The 18,644-nt window shown below is 37.5% G+C and overlaps 4 protein-coding genes across 4 annotated transcripts; 1 reads left to right on the top strand and 3 right to left on the bottom strand.

Annotated features, from left to right (window-relative positions):
- Window positions 1-718: 718 nt before the first annotated feature.
- Window positions 719-1,522, bottom strand: LOC138877454 (uncharacterized). Its single transcript, XM_070157064.1, has 2 exons — window positions 1,316-1,522; window positions 719-1,246 (listed from the first exon to the last, which is right to left on the bottom strand). The coding sequence occupies exons 1-2, from the start codon at window positions 1,520-1,522 to the stop codon at window positions 719-721; spliced, it is 735 nt and encodes a 244-aa protein (XP_070013165.1).
- Window positions 1,523-6,324: 4,802 nt separating this feature from the next.
- Window positions 6,325-9,425, top strand: LOC104211665 (uncharacterized). The gene is made up of 3 exons (XM_009760760.2): window positions 6,325-6,714; window positions 6,786-7,314; window positions 9,307-9,425. The coding sequence occupies exons 1-3, from the start codon at window positions 6,325-6,327 to the stop codon at window positions 9,423-9,425; spliced, it is 1,038 nt and encodes a 345-aa protein (XP_009759062.2).
- A 79-nt stretch (window positions 9,426-9,504) lies between these two features.
- On the bottom strand, window positions 9,505-10,059 carry LOC138877453 (uncharacterized). The gene has a single exon (XM_070157063.1). It carries the CDS (start codon window positions 10,057-10,059, stop codon window positions 9,505-9,507), a length of 555 nt encoding a protein of 184 aa, XP_070013164.1.
- A 5,000-nt stretch (window positions 10,060-15,059) lies between these two features.
- On the bottom strand, window positions 15,060-16,067 carry LOC138877452 (uncharacterized). The gene has a single exon (XM_070157062.1). The coding sequence runs from the start codon at window positions 16,065-16,067 to the stop codon at window positions 15,060-15,062; it is 1,008 nt and encodes a 335-aa protein (XP_070013163.1).
- Between the last annotated feature and the right edge of the window lie 2,577 nt (window positions 16,068-18,644).

Here is an 18,644-nt window from a genome sequence, read left to right as displayed (position 1 = left end):
TTGTGCATATAAAAAGCTTGGTTGATACCATTTATGTTTGCTATGGTCCAACCAATAGCAGTCTTACGTTCTTGTAACACCTGTAGGAGTTACTCTACCTGCACAGCTAGCAAACCTGATGATATAATAATAGGTAAAGTAGAATTAGGCCCTAAGAAAGTGTACTTGAGGTGAGCTGGAAGCGATTTCAGGTCCAATTGTGGTGGCTCCTCTATCGATGGTTTCGCAGGTGTTGTTGTTCTTTCTTTTAAGTGTAGTGGCTCGAACTGGGGTTTCCTTTTCCAGAACCCTTGACCTTCGAGATCCATGACCCACTCTGCCAACTCCTCACCATCCACATTTTCCAGATTCATCAAGCAGGCTTCTAACGGATCCCTGACATTAATAGTCTCATCCTCCTCTTGTAATATTACATCTACGACCTCCACCAGTGAGCAATTTGCAAATTCGCTGGGTCTCTTCATAGATTGTTGAACATTGAATATTATTTCTTCATTGTTCAACCTCATTTTCAATTCTCTAGTCTCACAATCAATCAATGCTCTCCCAGTGGCTAAAAATGGCCTTCCCAGAATGATTGGTATCTCTTCATCCATTTGACAGTCAAGAATGACGAAGTCTGTAGGGAATACAAATTTCCCCACTTGAACAAGCACATCATCTAGAATTCTTGTCGGTCTTTTAACTGTGCAATAAGCCAGTTGCAGCAACATTGAGGTCAGTCTAGCTCTGCCAGTTTTGTATAGATTGTCAAGGGCATCAAGTTTATACTAGCTCCTAAGTCACATAATGCTTTACCAAAATCATAACTCCTAATGGTGCATGGGATAGTGAAACTACCAGGATTAGACACCTTTTGAGCCATAGGCCTTGACACTACCGCGTTGCAGATCTGCATCAGAGTTATAGTGGATAGTTCCTGGAAGTCAAATTTTCGAAGCATCAGGTCCTTCATCATTTTTGCATACGCTGGTATTTCCCTCAAAACATCCATCAGTGGAATATACAATTGAATTTGTCTAAGCATTTCCATGAATTTCCTGTATTGATCATATTTCTTTTGCTTTGCCAACCTCTGAGGGAATGGTGCAGGAGTCAACCTCTGCCCACTGCTTTGTGTATTTTCTTTGCTGGAAGCTTTTTCTACCACTTGTTCTAGGAGTTGATCACCTTCCTTCTCCTTACCCTTGTCAACCTCGGTGAGCTCTGCTGACTTATCTATCTCTAATGTAACTGGAGTAGTTGGCTATGTCTCTCTCCTAAATTGAGCAACTTCTTGCCCCATGTCTAAATCTCTTCCATTCCTGAGACTCACTGCCATGAGCTGATTTGGGTTCTGCTCCTTTGGATTAATGTTTGTATCTGCAGGAAATGTCCCTTGTGGGCGATTGTTCAAGGCCATAGATAGTTGTCCCAATTGAGTTTCAATGCTTTTGATTGTTGAATCATGTGCAACTAACTTCTCTTGCATCTTTCTATTTGTCCCAATGAGTTGTTGCAGCATGCCCCTGATTTCAATCATGTTACTGTCCTGTTGTTGATGAAGTGGTTGGTAGGCCAGCTGTTGCTGGTGCTGCTGATTATAGCCATGCTGCCTTTGATAAGGCACGACTTGGCCTTGTGGTTGTGCTCCTCCTAGATTGGGGTTGTGCTGTGGCTGGTTTGGTCTGTACTATTGGTTTGATGTTGGTCCCCATTGCTGCCCACCTTGCCTCTGACCTCTAAAATTATTGACATAATTCATGCCTTCTCTGAAACCTTGGTTGTCATTCTCTCCACTCTACGAGCACACATATGACTGGTTTATGCATGGAGTGCATAAGCCTCCATTTGTGGTATCAACAATGTGCACTTGTTTCGTACCCATCTCATTGATTTTCTTTGTCAGCAAGCTCATCTGTGTCATAAGAGTGGCTATGTTTTCTGCATTTGTATTGTTTGGGTCAAGAGCGACAGAATGCACTATTGGAGTGAGTGTTGTGTCTCTCGTCATCCAGCCTGAATTTTGAGACATCTTGTCAAGAAGAATCTTACACTATGGGAATGTTTTGCTCAAGAATGCACCCCCGGTGGAAGCATCTACATTGGTCTTCAGACTGTCAGCCAAACGCATATAGAATCTCTATCCCAGCATCTGATCCGGAATGCCATGGTGCGGACACTTCACCAACATACCCTTAAACCTATCCCAGGTTTCTTGTAAAGTCTTAATCGGTTTCTGCCTGAATTGCAATATCTTATCAATTTGCCTCGCAATTTTGTTGGGTGGATAAACATGTTTAAGAACTGCTTGACTAGTTCCTCCCAAGTAGCAGTGGAGTTTATTGGGAGCGAATTCAGCCAAGTTTGAGCCTTCCCAGTCACCGAGAATGGGAACAGTAATAATTTGATTGCCTTAGGAGTCACATTCGGCTGTCTTTGAGTGACACAAATTGATAGAAAGTTCTTCAGATGTTATTGTGGGTCTTCGATGTATGACCCGGAGAACAACCCTTTATTCTACAACAGGTGCAGCATGTTTTTGGTAATCTGGAATGTCTCCGCTTGTATCTGAGGAACCGCAATTGTTGTGGCCAGGTTATCAGCAATTGGTTGCGCCCAATCATAAAGAGCAGTTTCCGGCACAAGAGGTGCTACCACTCTGATGTTTGGGTCATCTCTATCATTCCTATTATTCCCATTGACGTTGTCTACATCACCCATTTCAATTTTGAATTGTTCATTTTGTTTTAGTTGTTTGTCGTTCTTGTTAGCCCGGTTCAATATCCGAAATGGTTTCTCAGGATCTAAGAGTCCTTCAAAGAGTTCACTAGTTCTCAAGGAGCTTCTAGGCATGCACCTGAGTCACAGACAAGTTCAAACGTGAGAATTTCAATGAAAATATTTATAACACCGAAGAAAATGGATCTAAACTAATAATCCTAGCAATTCTTCCAAGTTATAATAAATAACACCGTTAGCTTCCCGGCAATGGCGCCAAAATTTGATTACGCCCAACTATGCCTTATAAAAAGGACTAATCGGTCGTTGCAAATATAATTGGGTTTAAGTCCGGAGTCGAATCCTATAGGGAGCTAACCTATTTACTATAACTTTTAACACTGCTAATGATAAGCTCAAACAATTCTCGGATGCTAGATTTTTTTAATGGATAATGAGTAGAATTTAGTTAACTAAGGAAAAATGACAATAAAACTAGCAATAATCAAGAATAGAGTTGAATTCAATGGTAAAATGGTCTAGGGTTATTGATTTCCCCAATTGTCGGATTAATTCCTGACACGTTAGCTATAATCTCGCCGTAACACTCTATAAGGAGTATGAGTTTTGGGCTACCGCAATTATTTCTCGATCAATTACGATAATTTACTAGAAGCGTTCTCTCGACCTACTCTAGTTAACAATCTATGCAACTCAGAATTATCTCACCAAAGATTCGTTATCTCTAACCCTGCTTTTAAATTCAAGTAATTAATCTCTTAACTTTCCTAAAAGTGATGTTGTTCAATAACAATCTAACCAAGTGTTCTTTCTCAAGAAACACAAGATAACTAGACATGATTAATCAAGGGCCCTTTTAATTAATCACAAGACAACACGTAGTTGAACAATCATAGAGTAAAAATGGCTCAATTATATCAAAATAGAGTCAAGACTTCATCCAACAGTTGGTTCCATCAACCCTAGATGATGGGTTTAGCTACTCATACTAATAGATAAAAATTCACTATAGAAAGTCATAATCAACAATGGAATTAAAAAGAAGAAGATAAAAGCTCTAAGGAAATTCTCTATCTTTCTCCCATGTTCTTGCCCTTAAAATCTCTCTAAAACAGCTATCCTTCTCTTCTGGGCAAATTATGCTTCATATAGATTTAGGTTAGTTGCCTTAGAAATTACATAATTGACCCTGGGTTATTGGCTTACGTCAGCTTGTCCGCGGCCGCGGATCTGACCGCGGAGTTTGCCTAGTATTCTGCCTCACTACGCGACCAATGCGCAATCCGCGGCCGCACACCTGGAGGGGACTTCGCCACTTGCTTTTCTTTCTCTTTTTCGACCGTGCTAACCTCCTATTGGCCCTCCACGCTCCATATTGACTCCAAAATACTCTTTAGCTTCCTCATAGCTCGGAGTGGCTCCTGCAAAACATAAAACTCTTTATTAGAGCATTTTGTTATCTTTTAACATTCAAACATTGATAAAGTTCGGCCAAATTAGAGTGTAAATAGTATTAACATTGCATAATTATAGTCTACTATCACGACTTACGGTGTATTATGACTTGTGTGCATGGTTGGTTTTGATTTTCAAGTAGTTCGGGATGGATTTGATATAATGATTCTCAATTTGGAAGCTTTAAGTTGGAAGAGTTGACCAAGGTTGGACTTTTGAGTAAATGATCTCGATTGGTAATTTAATGATTCTAATAGGTTAGTATGGTAATTTTGGACTGGGCATATGGTCGGATTTGAATTTGGATGTTCATAGGAGATTTTTGCTCTCTTTGTCAAAAGTTGGCAACTTTAAAGAATTGGAGAGTTCATAGGTTTGACCGAAAGTTGATTTTGGTGTTATTGGACTCTTATTACGATTTTGAGACCTTGTATAGGTTCACTTAATGGATTCGAACTTGTGCCCAAAAGTTGGTTGGCATCCGGAATGTCTAAGTATAGTTCGGACACGTTCGACAGATGCGGGAAGGTTTTGAAATTAAGAGGATGATTTAATCAATGATTCTTGATTTTGATATGGTTTGTGGTGTTTCGAGCCTTTAATTAAGTTTGGATAATATTTTTGGACTTGTTAATATGATTGGACGGGGTTCGTGGGGGGGGAGGGGGGCTCAGGTATGTTTCAGAGGGATTCTAGATCATATAGGGAGTTATTAGGATTGCTAGTTTTGGTGTGTCACACTTGCAGTTCATAGTGCGCAGGCAGCGGCAAAGCCAGAAATTTTTTCAAGGTTGTTCAAATTTGAAATAAGTGAATTTTTTTCCGATAAAGAGTGTTCAGTATATGTTATATACTACTAAAATCTAATATTTTACCTATATATGTAGTTTAATTTTTTGATGAAGAGTGGTCAATTGACCACCCTTTAACAAATGTAGCTTCGCCCCTGTGCGCAGGTGCGATGTCGCACCTACAAGGTCTCTATGTGCAGATGCAAGGTTAGGCAGGCTTGGCAGTAGGGGACCGCAGATGCGGAGATTATTCATAGAAGAGAAGGCACGCATGCGAGTGGATTCATGCACCTGCAACTCCGCAGATACGGAGTGTGTATCACATATGCGATATATGGCAAGATGGGAGAAGCTTGCTGATGCGAGATTTGGACAACATAAGCGGTGTTGTTGATATGTGTATATATACCTTATATATTTTCAGTAAATATGTGTATTTTACATTTTTCAGAATATAAGGATATTTAGGGTAAGCATATATGATTTATTCCAATATTATACATATTATTAATTATACGTGATTTTTTAACTAAAAATCAATGAAAATATTATTAAAGAAAACACATTGAGTGAATGTATATTTCAATTCAAGAAGAGTAGCAATCACTTAGAACTTATAATATAACATGAAAGTGCGGTAATTTAGCTGTGATGGGTAGAATTTGTATATAATTAATTATATGCCTATTTTAGTGAAATTTGCAAGAGAGCTTTATTTTAGGATGAGAGTTATCATCTTTCCTTTTATTTTTGCTTACTTTTAGGGATTATTAATTAGCATCTCTATGTTAATGGAATTGAGTGATTTTCTGCTAGGGAATGTATTTATTTAGTTGCCATGAATGTAAAATAACTATTGCTGCTAGGTTTTTGCAATTTTTACTCAAATAGCATATTTCATACCTTATTTCATGCGTTATTTCATGTCTCAATGGTAGTATATACTATAAATACTTATTTTTCTATAAAATATAAAAGGTAGCTATCAAAAATAATATTTTAAAATAATTTTGGTTTAACGTCATTTCTAGGATGAAGAAGATGCCTGAAGAGTGGAGGCGGAGTACGATGATCCCGTTGTACAAGAACAAGGGGGAAGTCCAAAACTGCAACAATTATAGGGGTATCAAGTTGTTAAGCCAAAAGATGGAAGTGTGGGAGAGGGTGATTGAAGGGAGGTTGAGGAGATGTGTGTCCATTTTCGAGAACCATTTTAGTTTCATGCTGGGACGATCGACCACTGAAGCCATTCATATTGTGAGGAGATTGGTGGAGCAGTTTAGGGCGGTGAAGAAGGATTGTACATGGTGTTCATTGACCTGGAGAAGGCATATGACAAAGTCCCTATAGAGGTTCTATGGAGATTTTGGAGGCTAGAGGAGTGCCTATAACGTATATTAGAGTGATTCAGGACGTGTATGATAGAGCTAAGACACGTGTTAGGACAGCAGGAGGAGACTCGGAGTACTTTTCGGTTGAGATGGGGTTGCATCAGGAATCAGCACTTAGCCCGTTTTTGTTTTCCCTAGCGATGGATTCTTTGATACATCACATTCAAGGGGAGGTGCCTTGGTGCTTGTTATTTACAGATGACATAGTCCTGATTGATGAGACGCTAGGTGGCGTTAACGAGAGACTGGAGGTCTGGAGACATACCCTGGAGTCTAAGGGTTTCAAGTTGAGCAGAACCAAGACAGATTACTTGGAGTGCAAGTTTGGCGGTGTTACCCAGGAGGCGGACGGGGATGTGAAACTCGATACGCAAGTCATTCCCGGGAGAGAAAGAGTTTCAAGTATCTGGGATCTATAATTCAAAAGGATGAGGAGATAGATGAAGATGTCACACACCGTATTGGATCAGGATGGATGAAGTGGAGGATCGATTCCGGTGTCTTATGTGATAAGAATGTGCCATTGAGACTTAAGGATAAGTTCTATAAGGTAGTAGTTAGACCGACTATATTGTATGGGGCAGAGTGTTGGCCAATCAAAAGCTCCCTTGTCCAGCAGATGAATATAGCAGAAATGAGGATGTTGAGATGGATGTATGGACATACTAGTTTGGATAGAATTAGGAATGAAATTATTCGAGATAAGGTGGGAGTGGCCCCTGTGGAGGCAAAGATGCGTGAGGCTAGGTTGAGATGGTTTGGGCATGTTAAGAGGAGAAGCACAGATGCCCCAGTCAGGAGATGTGAGAGGTTGGCCTTAGGAGGTGAGAGGAGGGGTAGAGGTAGGCCAAAGAAGTCTTGGGGAGAGGTGATCAGGCGGGACATGGCGCAACTTGAGCTAACCGAGGACATGACTCTAGATAGAAGGGTGTGGAGGTTGAAGATTAGGGTAGAAGGTTAGTAGGTAGTAGTGCATCTCCCTTTGTCTTCTCTAGCTCGATAGTATTAGCGCTAGTATGGTACCCTTTGTTCCTTAGTTTGCTATATTCGCATATCTCATTTCGTTGTTACTTGCCATTGGTGATTCCGTAGTTTGCTAGCAGTACTTCGTTCATATTCTTGTATGCTGCCTTGGAACTAATTTTCTAAATATATTATCTTGCTACTACTTGTTATCAGTACCCCTTTCATATTATCTGTTGCTATCTTCGATTTAGTTTTCTAATTATTGTTTGTTATTACTTGCTAGCAGAGCTTCTCTCACCTTCTTTAGCCCAGGATCTATCAAAATAGTCTCTCTGCCCTTCCAGGGTAGGGGAAAGGCTGCGTACAACCCACCCTCCCTAGACCCCACTTGTGGGACCACACTGGGTTGTTGTTGTTGTAATTTTGGTTTATAATAAATAGGGTGTATACCTTTGCTATTGGAGGTAAAATTTCCTTTAAATTTCTCTTTCTTCTTGTAGGAGGGATAGCTGAACGGAAGTAATATCCATTATTGAAGATATATTGAACTAAAATATAAATGGGGTTATACCATGATTTTTTGTTTAAATCACTTAAATCATTAACAAAAAAAGCATAAAAGTCATGAATACATATTTAGAGAAACAGAATGCAAAGAAGCAAAACCCATAATTCAAAGCAATATTGGATTTTTTAGTGGAGAGGAAATGAAGATACACTTAAGGAATGAGTTTTGAAATGAAAGATCAGAAGAATTTTGAGCTGTATAAGTTTTAAAAATTTTAAAGAATTAATGAATTTATGGAGGTAATAATAAATTAAATATGGGGTTGTTAGTGGTTTAATATGAGAAAGAGAAAAGAAAAGATTAGAGGAGGGAGGCTTGGCCGGTGGCAGTTAAGAAGGGGACCAAATAATTAGGGTGGAGAAGATGATGGGAACAGAGGCGGATCCAGGATTTAAACTCTATGCGTTCTACTTTTAATGTTTTAGCATTGAATCCATATTTTTAAAGTTATGGGTTCATATTTATTATTTTTGTAATTTTAACGAATTTTTACATATAAATTTTTACTCCGCGTCGAAAGCTTTGGGTTCAATTGAACCCATCATCAACACTTTACATCCGCCCCTGGATGGGAAGGGATTGGGTACCAAATAAAAAATACAGAAATTTTGACATACGACACTTAAGTAAGTGTTGGGACAAACTTTGTACAGGAGTACAAGACTAACACACTGGTTTTTTGTTAATCACACCCATGCCACTTCACTCAAGTGGTGTATTAGGCACATTTTTAAAAAAATTAGTGTGTAAAAGGTGTGTTATAGGAATTTAGTCTCAAACTTAAGAATAACCTGTCTATTCTGTCTGCTATTTTATTTTAGCCCTCACAAAAGAATAATATATTTTTATATTTAGTAATACTAATTTTTAAAGCTTATTTTATCTTTAATGAAATAATTTAACGCCACGCAAAAATGTATGTCTTATTTTAGATCACAAAGTTTGAACTTTTTTTCTTTCTTAAACTTTGTATAAAATCAAACATCATCATATAAATTCTGACATAGGAAGTAAATATTTTACAGAAAACATAAAATCCAGAAAATAAAATGAGTTGCATTATATTTGATCATCTTAGTAGTTGCTAGATTTAATTATTTAATTCTCAATCTAAAGTATGTAATATTTCTAAGTTAAACTTAGGATTTATTCATTTGCAAGTTCTAATTACTTTCACTATGTAATACTTAAATTTGCTTTTATTTTAATTATTTATAAAATTAGTCATTAAGTACTCTGCTTAGTGGTATTTACCTAAAAAAAAAAAAGAAAACCTATTTCTTCACTGCCTCACGTGTTTCTTCAAACCAAAACCCTCTGCCTCTTCAAGTTTACAATTCTCATTAATATTCGAGGTAAGCAAATTCTCTATTCCAGTGCATATTTGTATCTATGTGATTGTGTATTCTTGCAGGGAGTGATATTATTAACTGTGTTGTGAATTGTTTGACACAGAAAGATATGCGACATGCATTTTCCAAATTGTCTACTGATGAAGTTAGAAAATCTTATCTGGAGTATAACCACAAATGATCATTCGTACCGAACAATCTATCTAATCAAGTCTGAGTTTTTTTTTTTTTTGACAATATGGATATATTATATATAGAAACTAGAAGTTGCTGCTAGTACATATATTTCGAAATTGAAAATCGCCACACATTGGTGATCCAATGTTAGTGACATTTTGGTTCTCTACTAACTTAAGTCTATTACATGTCGTAATGTCTAATGACTTCTTGTAGTAGTAGCCTCCATTAACATCCTTTGACAGTTGTAAGCTCACAAAATGAGGTGGAGTTGGATGTATTTTTGCATTTTCCTTGCATAGCTGTATGTATTCTTTTTTGCATGCATCCTTTGCTAGAAGATGCGCCACTTGATTTTCTTCTTGAAAATTATGTCGTAGGAGCAGGTCCTTCCGTTGGAGCATCAACGATCTGCATGCATGAACAGTGTTAGTTACAACAAAATGGTCCTGGTTGATTACATTAATGGCTTCCGTGGAGTCTGTTTCCACTTTCAGTGGGAATAGATCGTAGCTTATTGCTATTTGAAGGCCCTCATGGATTGCCTGAAGCTCTGCGTGAAGAGGAGAGAAAGCTTTATCTACCTTCTGAAAATCTATTATCCAGTTGCCAAGATAGTTTCTGAATATCCCTCCCATGGCTGATTTGTTAACAACATTTTTGAATTCCCCATCTATATTGAGTTTGTACTAGTGATGTTGCAGGGGATGCCATTTAATGTTGATAGTAAATTTATCAGTGGGTGCAACTCTTGTGGAGTTGAGAAATAGGAATTCCGAGGCCAGATTTTGAATGTCTTTCAAGTGGGGGTGGTAGTGAGTGTTATTGAAGTTGTTATTATTTTTATTAATCCTAATTTCCCATATAATAAAAGGAAGTAGATTTGCCCAAGGAATTTTTAGTGGAAGAGTGTTAATGTTGATGTCTTTTAATTTAATGAGCCAATGAGTGTCCCTGTTAATATCAAGATTTCTAATTTTTAGAGCTTTCCATACGTTTGAGACAATAGGGCATTCAAGAAAAATGTGACTGATTTTTTCCTCTTGATTTGGCAACTGGAACAATGCGGGTTAGTATTTATCCCAATGTGATAGAGATATCATCGGTAGAAATTCTACTATGTAGGCATTGCCAAAGAAAAAATTTGATTTTATTAGGACACTGTAATTTCCATATTCAATCAAACATATTGTTATTCTCTGTATGCCAATTGTTTAGTAAGAGGTAGCATGATTTGGTATTGAATATTCCGTTTGAGCTTAGCTTCCACAAGGGTTTGTCAATGATTTGAAGTGGCTGGGGAATAGAATTAACATTGTCCATAATGGTGGGAGGAAAGTTGAATGAGATGTTATCGAAGTTCCACTTCCCATTATGAAGAAGGTATTTTATTGGAAAAGTGTTTTCATTATTTTGGAGAGGACCTTCAATATATTCTCTCAAGGGTGGTAAGTGAGGGATCTATCGAGTCTCCCAAATATTTAGGTTGGAATTTTTACCAATGAGCCATTGGATTCCTTGACTGCAAGTTTTACAACCTTTGAGAACACTTTTCCATATAAAAGAAGAACTATTATATCTCTTATTACCATATTTGAGTATCAGAAGTTTTGCCCAGGGGGTAGTTGTACTATTAAGGAGTCTCCACGATAAACCACATTGTAATACCCTATTTTTTGAATATGCATTTTTCATGCCAAGCCCACCCATATCTTTAGGTTTTGTAATAGTATTCTAATTAATTAGATGGAGTTTTTTACGATCCGTAATAGTGCCCCAGATAAAATTTCTTTGAATTTGATCAATTTGTTTGTGAATTTTTGTAGGGAGCATGGTGTATTGCATGGCATGATTGGGAATTGAGTTAAGAGTAGCTAGGGCTAGTGTAGTCCTTCCTACTATGTTCAGGAGATTTGTTTTCCAAGTGGAAAGTCTAGCTCGCATTTTATCAATGACGAATCGATAATCAGATGCCTTGGGTGCATTATTGAGGATTGGAAAGCCTAGGTATTTCCCAAAATTTTTGGCTATTTTAATATTGAAACCTGAGGCTATTTCCTTGGCCAAAATCATAGGGCAATTTTTGGAGAATATTATTTTGGATTTCTCGTTATTAATTTAGTTTTTTTGTCAGTTTTTGCCATTAGGGTAAGGTCATCCGCAAAGAATAAGTGAAATATACCTGGGTGATGGTTATATAGGCTAATAGGGTCCCAAAGATAGGTGTCTACTTGATGAAGGATTAGACGAGATAGCATTTCCATACACATGATGAAAATGTAAGGTGATAGAGGGCATCCTTGTCTGATCCCCCTACTTGGGGAAAAAAAAGATAGTTGTTACCCCGTTTACTAAAATTGTAATTTTGCTTGTACTGATGCAATTCATAATGAGACTCTTTATTCTGGTTGGAAATTTGAAATGACTGAGAGTTAGGTATATAAAAGACCATTCCAATCTGTCGAATGTTTTTTCTAGGTCTAATTTTAGGATCGTGTGTCCCTTTTTCCCCCTCATTTTTTGAAATGGGCTATTAATTCCTGGATTATGATGGCATTATCCGAAGACCTTCTTCCTTTTATAAAGCTAGCTTGGAAGGGGCTAATAATTTGATGAAGAAAGGGTTGGATCCTATTTGCGATGATTTTTGTAATAGTATTGCAAAGGCCTATGAGTCTAAAAAAATTTAGGTTATTGGCGTTAGGCACTTTAGGGACTAGGCAAATGAAAGTATTGTTAATATTTGGAGGAAGGGTTTGGGTGTTAAAAACTTGAGTACAAAGATTTTTGACTGATTGGCCTATAATATTCCAGTACCTTTGGTACAGAAAGGGGTGTATGCCATCAGGTCCTAGAAATTTAAATGGTTTAAAGGAAAAAATTGCTTTTATAACTTCACCTTTTGTTAATTGATTGTCCAGGATTGAGAGATCAAGATTATCAAAAGCTTGAGAGTTGTTCTTAATAGAAGACCAATTAGTAGAGGAGTGATCTGTTTTGAAAGCATTTTGGAAGTAATTAAGGGTATGGTCAAGGATTTGAGTTGGATCATAGATCCAATTTCCTAGATTGCCTTAGAAATAGGTTATTTTATTCTTCCTAGCTCTGTTTGTGGCAGTTATATGAAAGAATTTAGTGTTTGCATCACCATCTTGAATCCAGGACATCCTGGCCCTAATTTTCCAGTATTCATCTTCTAGTTTAAGGATCTCATTATTATCTTGTTGAAGTTTTGATTCATGATTTTGGAGAAATGAACTTGAGTGGTAATTATTGGAGTATTGAATACCCTTTAGTCTAGCCATTATTCTTAATTTCTTCCTATGGGTATCTCCAAAGTGTTTTTTACTCCAGTTTTTAATATTGTCCTGGAATTTTTAGGAACCTTGGACTTCTTTAACAAGATTTATGAAGTCCGGGTGACGACACCAAAAAGTTTCTAGCCTAAAAGGTTTATTATGATTTACACATTTTTTGGGATTAAAAATTATTAGGATAGGATTATGGTCCGAATGGGTCGTAGGGAGGTGAGTGATCGAGGCCTCTAGGAACATATTTATCCACTCTTCATTAGCAAAAATTATGTCCAGCCTTTCCATTATGAGGCCGTTATTTTTTTCCTTTTATTAGACCACATAAATTTAGGGCCCTTAAAACCTAGGTCAATTAGGTTACAAGAGTTAATACAATTCCAAAGGAAATTAGTTCTTTTATTACTGATTTTCCTTCCTCCTAATTTTTCATCTGAGGCTGGGACATCATTAAAGTCGTCACCTACTAGCCAAGGACCTCTAACTACATTGTGCATGTCTAAAATATTGTTCCACATTACATTCCTAAGTTTCTTGTCTGTGCTAGCATAAATTGAAGTAAAAATCCAAGATTTGTTGCGAGAAAATACCTCAATAGTTGCACTAATCTCCTGAATTTTACAAACGAAGCTATGGACTGTAACCTTGGTATGATCCCACAAAATGACCATACCTCCCGACTGACCTTCTGCCGGAATTTCTTTCATATCAGTAAAACCAAATAGATAGAGGAGAGGCAGATGACTGTCCATCTTGGTCTCTAGGAGAGTTACCATGCTTGGGTGATGAGTATCAATTAGGTCTCTGAAACTTAGCCTAAAGTTATCATTGTTACCCCCTCTTATATTCCAAATAATAAAGGTAGTTGACTTATTCGTGTTGAACATTGGGTTGTTTAGATCTCCATTCTCCCTCATCCTGCGTGCAAGGATTGGGTTCCTCCTCTGAAAAGGAACCAAGATCATTGCATGTTTTCCTACTATTAGGTCTGCCGGGGTCTTATGTCCATTGTGCACTTGTAAAGTGCCATTGGACAAAAGAGAATATGCTTCTGCTCTTGCATTTCCATGAATAGAAATATTTTTAGCTCGTCTAGGTTTGAATCCTCGACCATATTTTGTGTGATTAAGTTTACAAGATCTATCTCTTCATCCATTGCCTGCTCCATTTGGTTCTGATTTTGTTGAGTGTGTGGGCTTGCATGTTGTGAGCAATATGTGCATTTGATGGTAGAGGTTGGTCTGCATAATCATTCCAAGGGGTGAACACTGGGTTGATGTTGGTTGCAAACTCCGGAGTGAAGAATGGGAGTTTCATTGTTGGGATTGGGCTCTGGATTGGAATGAAATTTTGTGGCATGTTCCAATCCCCTCTCATGTATTAAATCTGGCTGGTTGTGAGGTTTGGAGCTATTAGGGTCAGAATAATGTTCAACCATACTTGGTTGGTGTAATTGTTCATTGCCAAACGAACCCTTTCGGAGATTAATTGTGCTAGGTAATGGGTTTTTTGAAGGACTATGATAGTTTTCCTCCCCTGCAACATGATGTTGAAGGAGATTGCATGTCTCAGTAATCCCATCTCCACCCACGACATTGGTTGATGATTCTGTGGCAAAAGTGGTTGGATCAAGATTCTCCTTGGTTGTTGAGTTGGATTCTGTGGGGTTTGGGGAGGGTTGTTTGCCATATTTGGTGTTAGGGATACTCTTTGAAGCTGAATTAGACAATAACGTCTTCTTATAGATATTGGAACTCTTGGCATTTTCCTTAAGAGTTTGTGAATTTATGGGAGAAGAAGGATTGGATGTGTAGGAAGAATTAAAGTTTCCAAGGTTTTCAATGATTGGATTGTTGTTTTGCATGCAATTCAACTGGCCTTGCGTGTAATTAATAGAGATTTTGTGGATCTGGGGTGGATTGGATTGGTTTGTATCTACGTGGGGAATTTCAATAGCCATTTGTCCATTGGCTGTGGTTTTGCATGCCAGGAATTTGTATTGGCCAAGCTTGTATTTGCCGTGTTTGAGCTTGTGGTATATGGGTTAATAAGGTCATGTTTAGTGAGGGGGTACTATTGGCTAGGGGGAATTATAGTTGGTTTTGGGAGCGGATAGGGGAGAGGGGTGGTGGGGTTAGTCATTGGGGTAGTGGTTTGTGTAGTGAGGGTTGGTAGTGTGTCCACTTCCTTGTTATTATTAAATTTTAATAAATTGTTAATGACGCAATTAGAGGAGTTTTCTTTCAATTCTGTCTCTTCCAATAGTTGGAAATTTTTGTTGTTTTTATGTTTTTGATTGAAATATCAGTTTTGTTGGGATTTAACTGTTATGAATTTATATTTTTACGTTTGTGCACAAATTTCTGGGAAGATAGAAATTTACTTGACTTTGCCTCAAAAATATTAACGTTAATACCTGAATCTTGATGTTTTCTTGGTGATTTTGAAGTAGTATTCATAGAACTCCATCTTTTCCCTTTGTTGAACGAGACAGTTTTCCAAATCTCTTCCTGCCTCTCTTTCCCAGTTCTGTGTTTTGGTATCTCCTTTTTGTGCTCATCTTGTGTTTGAGTAGATGTTGCTTGGGTACACTGTTTTATTGAGTGACCTAAGTGACCACAGTTTGTACATAATAGGTTGTCTCCCTTGTAGTGAATATATTGTTTGTGGGAACCAATGAAAATGAAAGGAGTTACTGGTTTGTTTAATAAAAGTTCAACACAAAGACGAGCATATCTTCCTCGGAGTGCTGCTGATGTGCAAGCATCAATTTTCAGTAGTCTACCTATTGTGCTGCCCTTTTTTTGGAGGATCACTCTATCGTAGAATTCTATGGGAAGTTGAGGTAGTCTGATCCAAATTGCAGTGAAAGATTGGGTGGCTTGAGATGCCACAAAATTAGGGACCCAACGCTGGACAGAAAGAAAGCGTCCATAGATAAACCATGGTCCTGTTTGGATGGCATTTGTCATATTTTCTTCTTTATTGAAATAGACAATATAATAATCTTCTCCAAGATCAATTAATGGAAAAGGTTCACTAGGTTTCCATAGGTCCGTTAGTTTCTTTTTTAGTATATCATGAGGGATTCTTTTTCTTTGTAGTTTGTTTATTACAGAATGCCTCCACGGGTAATAGATCCTTTGCTTATCTTCTATGGTGATAGGTACTGAAACTTTTTGATCTTGTGGAGGAGTCTGTGGGTAGGTTTTGTTCTCAAGGTCATAATGTATGTCCATAGGGGATTGATGTGGAGAGGGTGAGTCTAGTGAGATGTTATTGTCCATTTCATTGGCTAGTAGTTTGTCCTTAAAGGAAATGGATTCAGTATCCATAGGCTTGATAGGGGAGTTTATATCTAGAGGTTTGGGAGGGATGACTGATTGGTTGAAGTGTTGTGGCATATGAGAATTTCGGTGGGATTCTTTGGTTATGGGATTTTAGAGAGAATTCAACTGCGAGAACCCTAAGTCTGAGAAGTTATTGTTATGACTTAGCCATATTATACTAGCATTAGATATTATTTAGCTTGCTCTTTAAACTATATGCATGGAAGTTCATAATTTTTTCATATTTGGAGTCATGTTCAGACATAATGGTGGTATGATTGTCTTTATTTTAATTGATGACTATCTACTTTAGAGTTAACATTTGTTATTTTTAAGTCACAACATTATATTTTTTTTATTATAATTGATGATTCTCTACTTTAGAGTTAGCATTTGTTATTTTTAATTCATAACAGTATGTGTATCTATTTTATTTTCAGTTTAATGGCCTGTTGGAATATTGACAAGTTGATATCTAGTCATTTAAATGACTTGTTAAATGACAAAAATGAAGAAGAGGAAATTAAGTCAAGAAGATAAGGAATTGATGGCACTATGTCAAACTGCATGTAAGAGTATATTGATATATTATGAGAAATACATTTGCAAAGAACCATGTCGTACATCTAAACACACTAGGAATATATTTATCCACGAGATATTACATGGAAACGAGACTCGTTGTTATGAAATTTTTTGATTGAGGAAGTCGGTGTTTCTTGATTTAAGCAAAGATCTAATTGATAAATGTAGTCTTAAACCTACACGTGGGATGTCCGTGTATGAGGAGTTAGGAATATTCTTGATGATTTGTGCACATGGTGCCAGAAATCAGTTGGTACAAGAGATTTTTTAGCACTTATGAGAAACAATTCATAGGCATTTTTATAGTATTCTAAAAGCTATTGGCAAGCTTGCAAGAGATATAATTCAACTACATCCAAATTATAATAATGATGCAGGAGATCACAAGCCATGTAACCAACAATATCTCCATTTCTTTAAAGTAAGTTATCATTTTTATTAACTATATTATTGTATTTTACATTATAAATCAAAAACTTTTTGCTGTAAAGTTACATTTAATTTATCCATGTATATATTTATAGGATTATATCGGAGCACTTGATGGCACACAATAAAAGCAAGATTACCTCAAAGTTAAGAGATATCATATATCGGGCACAAAGGTTATCCTACTAAAAATATTCTTGTCATTGTCAACTTTAATATGAGTTTTACATTTGCATGGGTTGGGTGGGAATGAGTGGCTCATGATAATCGTATATTTGGTGAGGCTCTTCATAGACCCGAACTGAACTTTCCATATCCATTTGGGGACAAATATTATCTTGTTGACGCAGGATATTCACATATGAAGTGATATATGGCACCATACAAAGGGGATAATGTGAGATACCACTTCGCAGAATTTCTTCGAGGTGCGACACGGCAATTGCGAGCCCCAAATGGATATAAAGAAATGCTCAATTATTTGCATTCTTCTTGTATAAACATTATAGAGCGAACATTTAGAGTATGGAAAGTAAGGTGGTTGTAATGACCCGACTGGTTGTTTCATGAGTTACAGTCTCGTTTTTCCCATTTCTGCGTCTTTATGCATTGTTCAGTTGTATTTCATCTTATCGTGTTGGTTGGTTCGGGTTTGGAGTGGTCGTGGAGTGGAATAAGACATTTAGTCTCTCATTTAGAAGCTTAAGTTGGAAAAGATAATAGGATATTGACTTATGAGTATAAGGACTAGGATGTGAATTTTGATGGTTCGAATAGCTTCGTTAGGTAATTTTGGACTTAGGAGCATGTTCAGAATGTATTTTGGAGGTTCGTGGTAGATTTAGGTTTGAATTGGCGAAATGGAAAATTTGGCATTTTCCGGTCGTAGTGAAAATCTTGATATCGGGGTCGGAATGGAATTCCGGAAATTGGAGCAGGTCTGTAGTGTACTTTGTGACGTGTGCGCAAAGTTTCAGGTCATTCGGAGGTGATTTTATAGGTTTCGGCATTGTTTGTAGAATTTGAAAGTTTCTAAGTTCTTAGACTTGAATCCGAGGTTGATTTGATGTTTTGGTGTTGTTTAGAGTGTTCCAACGATTTGAATAAGTTTGAATAGTAATTTATGACTTGTTGGTATTTTTGGTTGAGGCCCCGAGGGCCTCGGGATGAATTCAGATGGTTAACGGAAGGACGGGGATTTAGTTTGAGCAGCTAAACTTTGTTGCTTCTGTCATTTCCGCACCTGCGGATTGGGGACCGCAAGTGTGATCCTGGCAGAAGCGAGATTGGGCTGCATATGGGGAGAATTGGGGAGATGAGGAGAACTGCAGGTGCGCACAAGGATCGCACCTACGAGACCGTAGGAGCGAGAAGCTGACCGCAGAAGCGGGATTTCCAGGGTTAAGTGAAAACCGCACCTGCGATGGTTTTCCCATAGGTGCATCGTCGCAGAAGTGACGTTGAGACTGCAGATGCGAAAAACACTGGGCAGAAGATATAAAAAGGTCTTCTTCGCGAATTTTGCTTAATTTCTCCATTTTTGAAGACGGGGGTGGAGCTTGGGTAGTG

Source organism: Nicotiana sylvestris, chromosome 9, assembly GCF_000393655.2.
Source record: "Nicotiana sylvestris chromosome 9, ASM39365v2, whole genome shotgun sequence".
Taxonomy (NCBI): Eukaryota; Viridiplantae; Streptophyta; class Magnoliopsida; order Solanales; family Solanaceae; genus Nicotiana; species Nicotiana sylvestris.
This window is presented reverse-complemented; position numbering and strand designations above follow the sequence as displayed.

Excerpts from the sequence above, each read along its gene's own strand:
- LOC104211665 (XM_009760760.2), top strand. The coding sequence starts at position 6,325 with ATGGAGATTTTGGAGGCTAGAGGAGTGCCTATAACGTATATTAGAGTG. Across the intron at positions 6,715-6,785 it reads CCCAGGAGGCGGACGGGGAT|GATGAGGAGATAGATGAAGA; the intron begins GTGAAACTCGAT and ends ATAATTCAAAAG. Across the intron at positions 7,315-9,306 it reads GTTGAAGATTAGGGTAGAAG|GGAGTGATATTATTAACTGT; the intron begins GTTAGTAGGTAG and ends GTATTCTTGCAG.
- LOC138877452 (XM_070157062.1), bottom strand. The coding sequence starts at position 16,067 with ATGGATACTGAATCCATTTCCTTTAAGGACAAACTACTAGCCAATGAA.
- LOC138877453 (XM_070157063.1), bottom strand. The coding sequence starts at position 10,059 with ATGGGAGGGATATTCAGAAACTATCTTGGCAACTGGATAATAGATTTT.
- LOC138877454 (XM_070157064.1), bottom strand. The coding sequence starts at position 1,522 with ATGATTGAAATCAGGGGCATGCTGCAACAACTCATTGGGACAAATAGA. Across the intron at positions 1,247-1,315 it reads ACCCAAATCAGCTCATGGCA|CCAACTACTCCAGTTACATT; the intron begins GTGAGTCTCAGG and ends AGAGAGACATAG.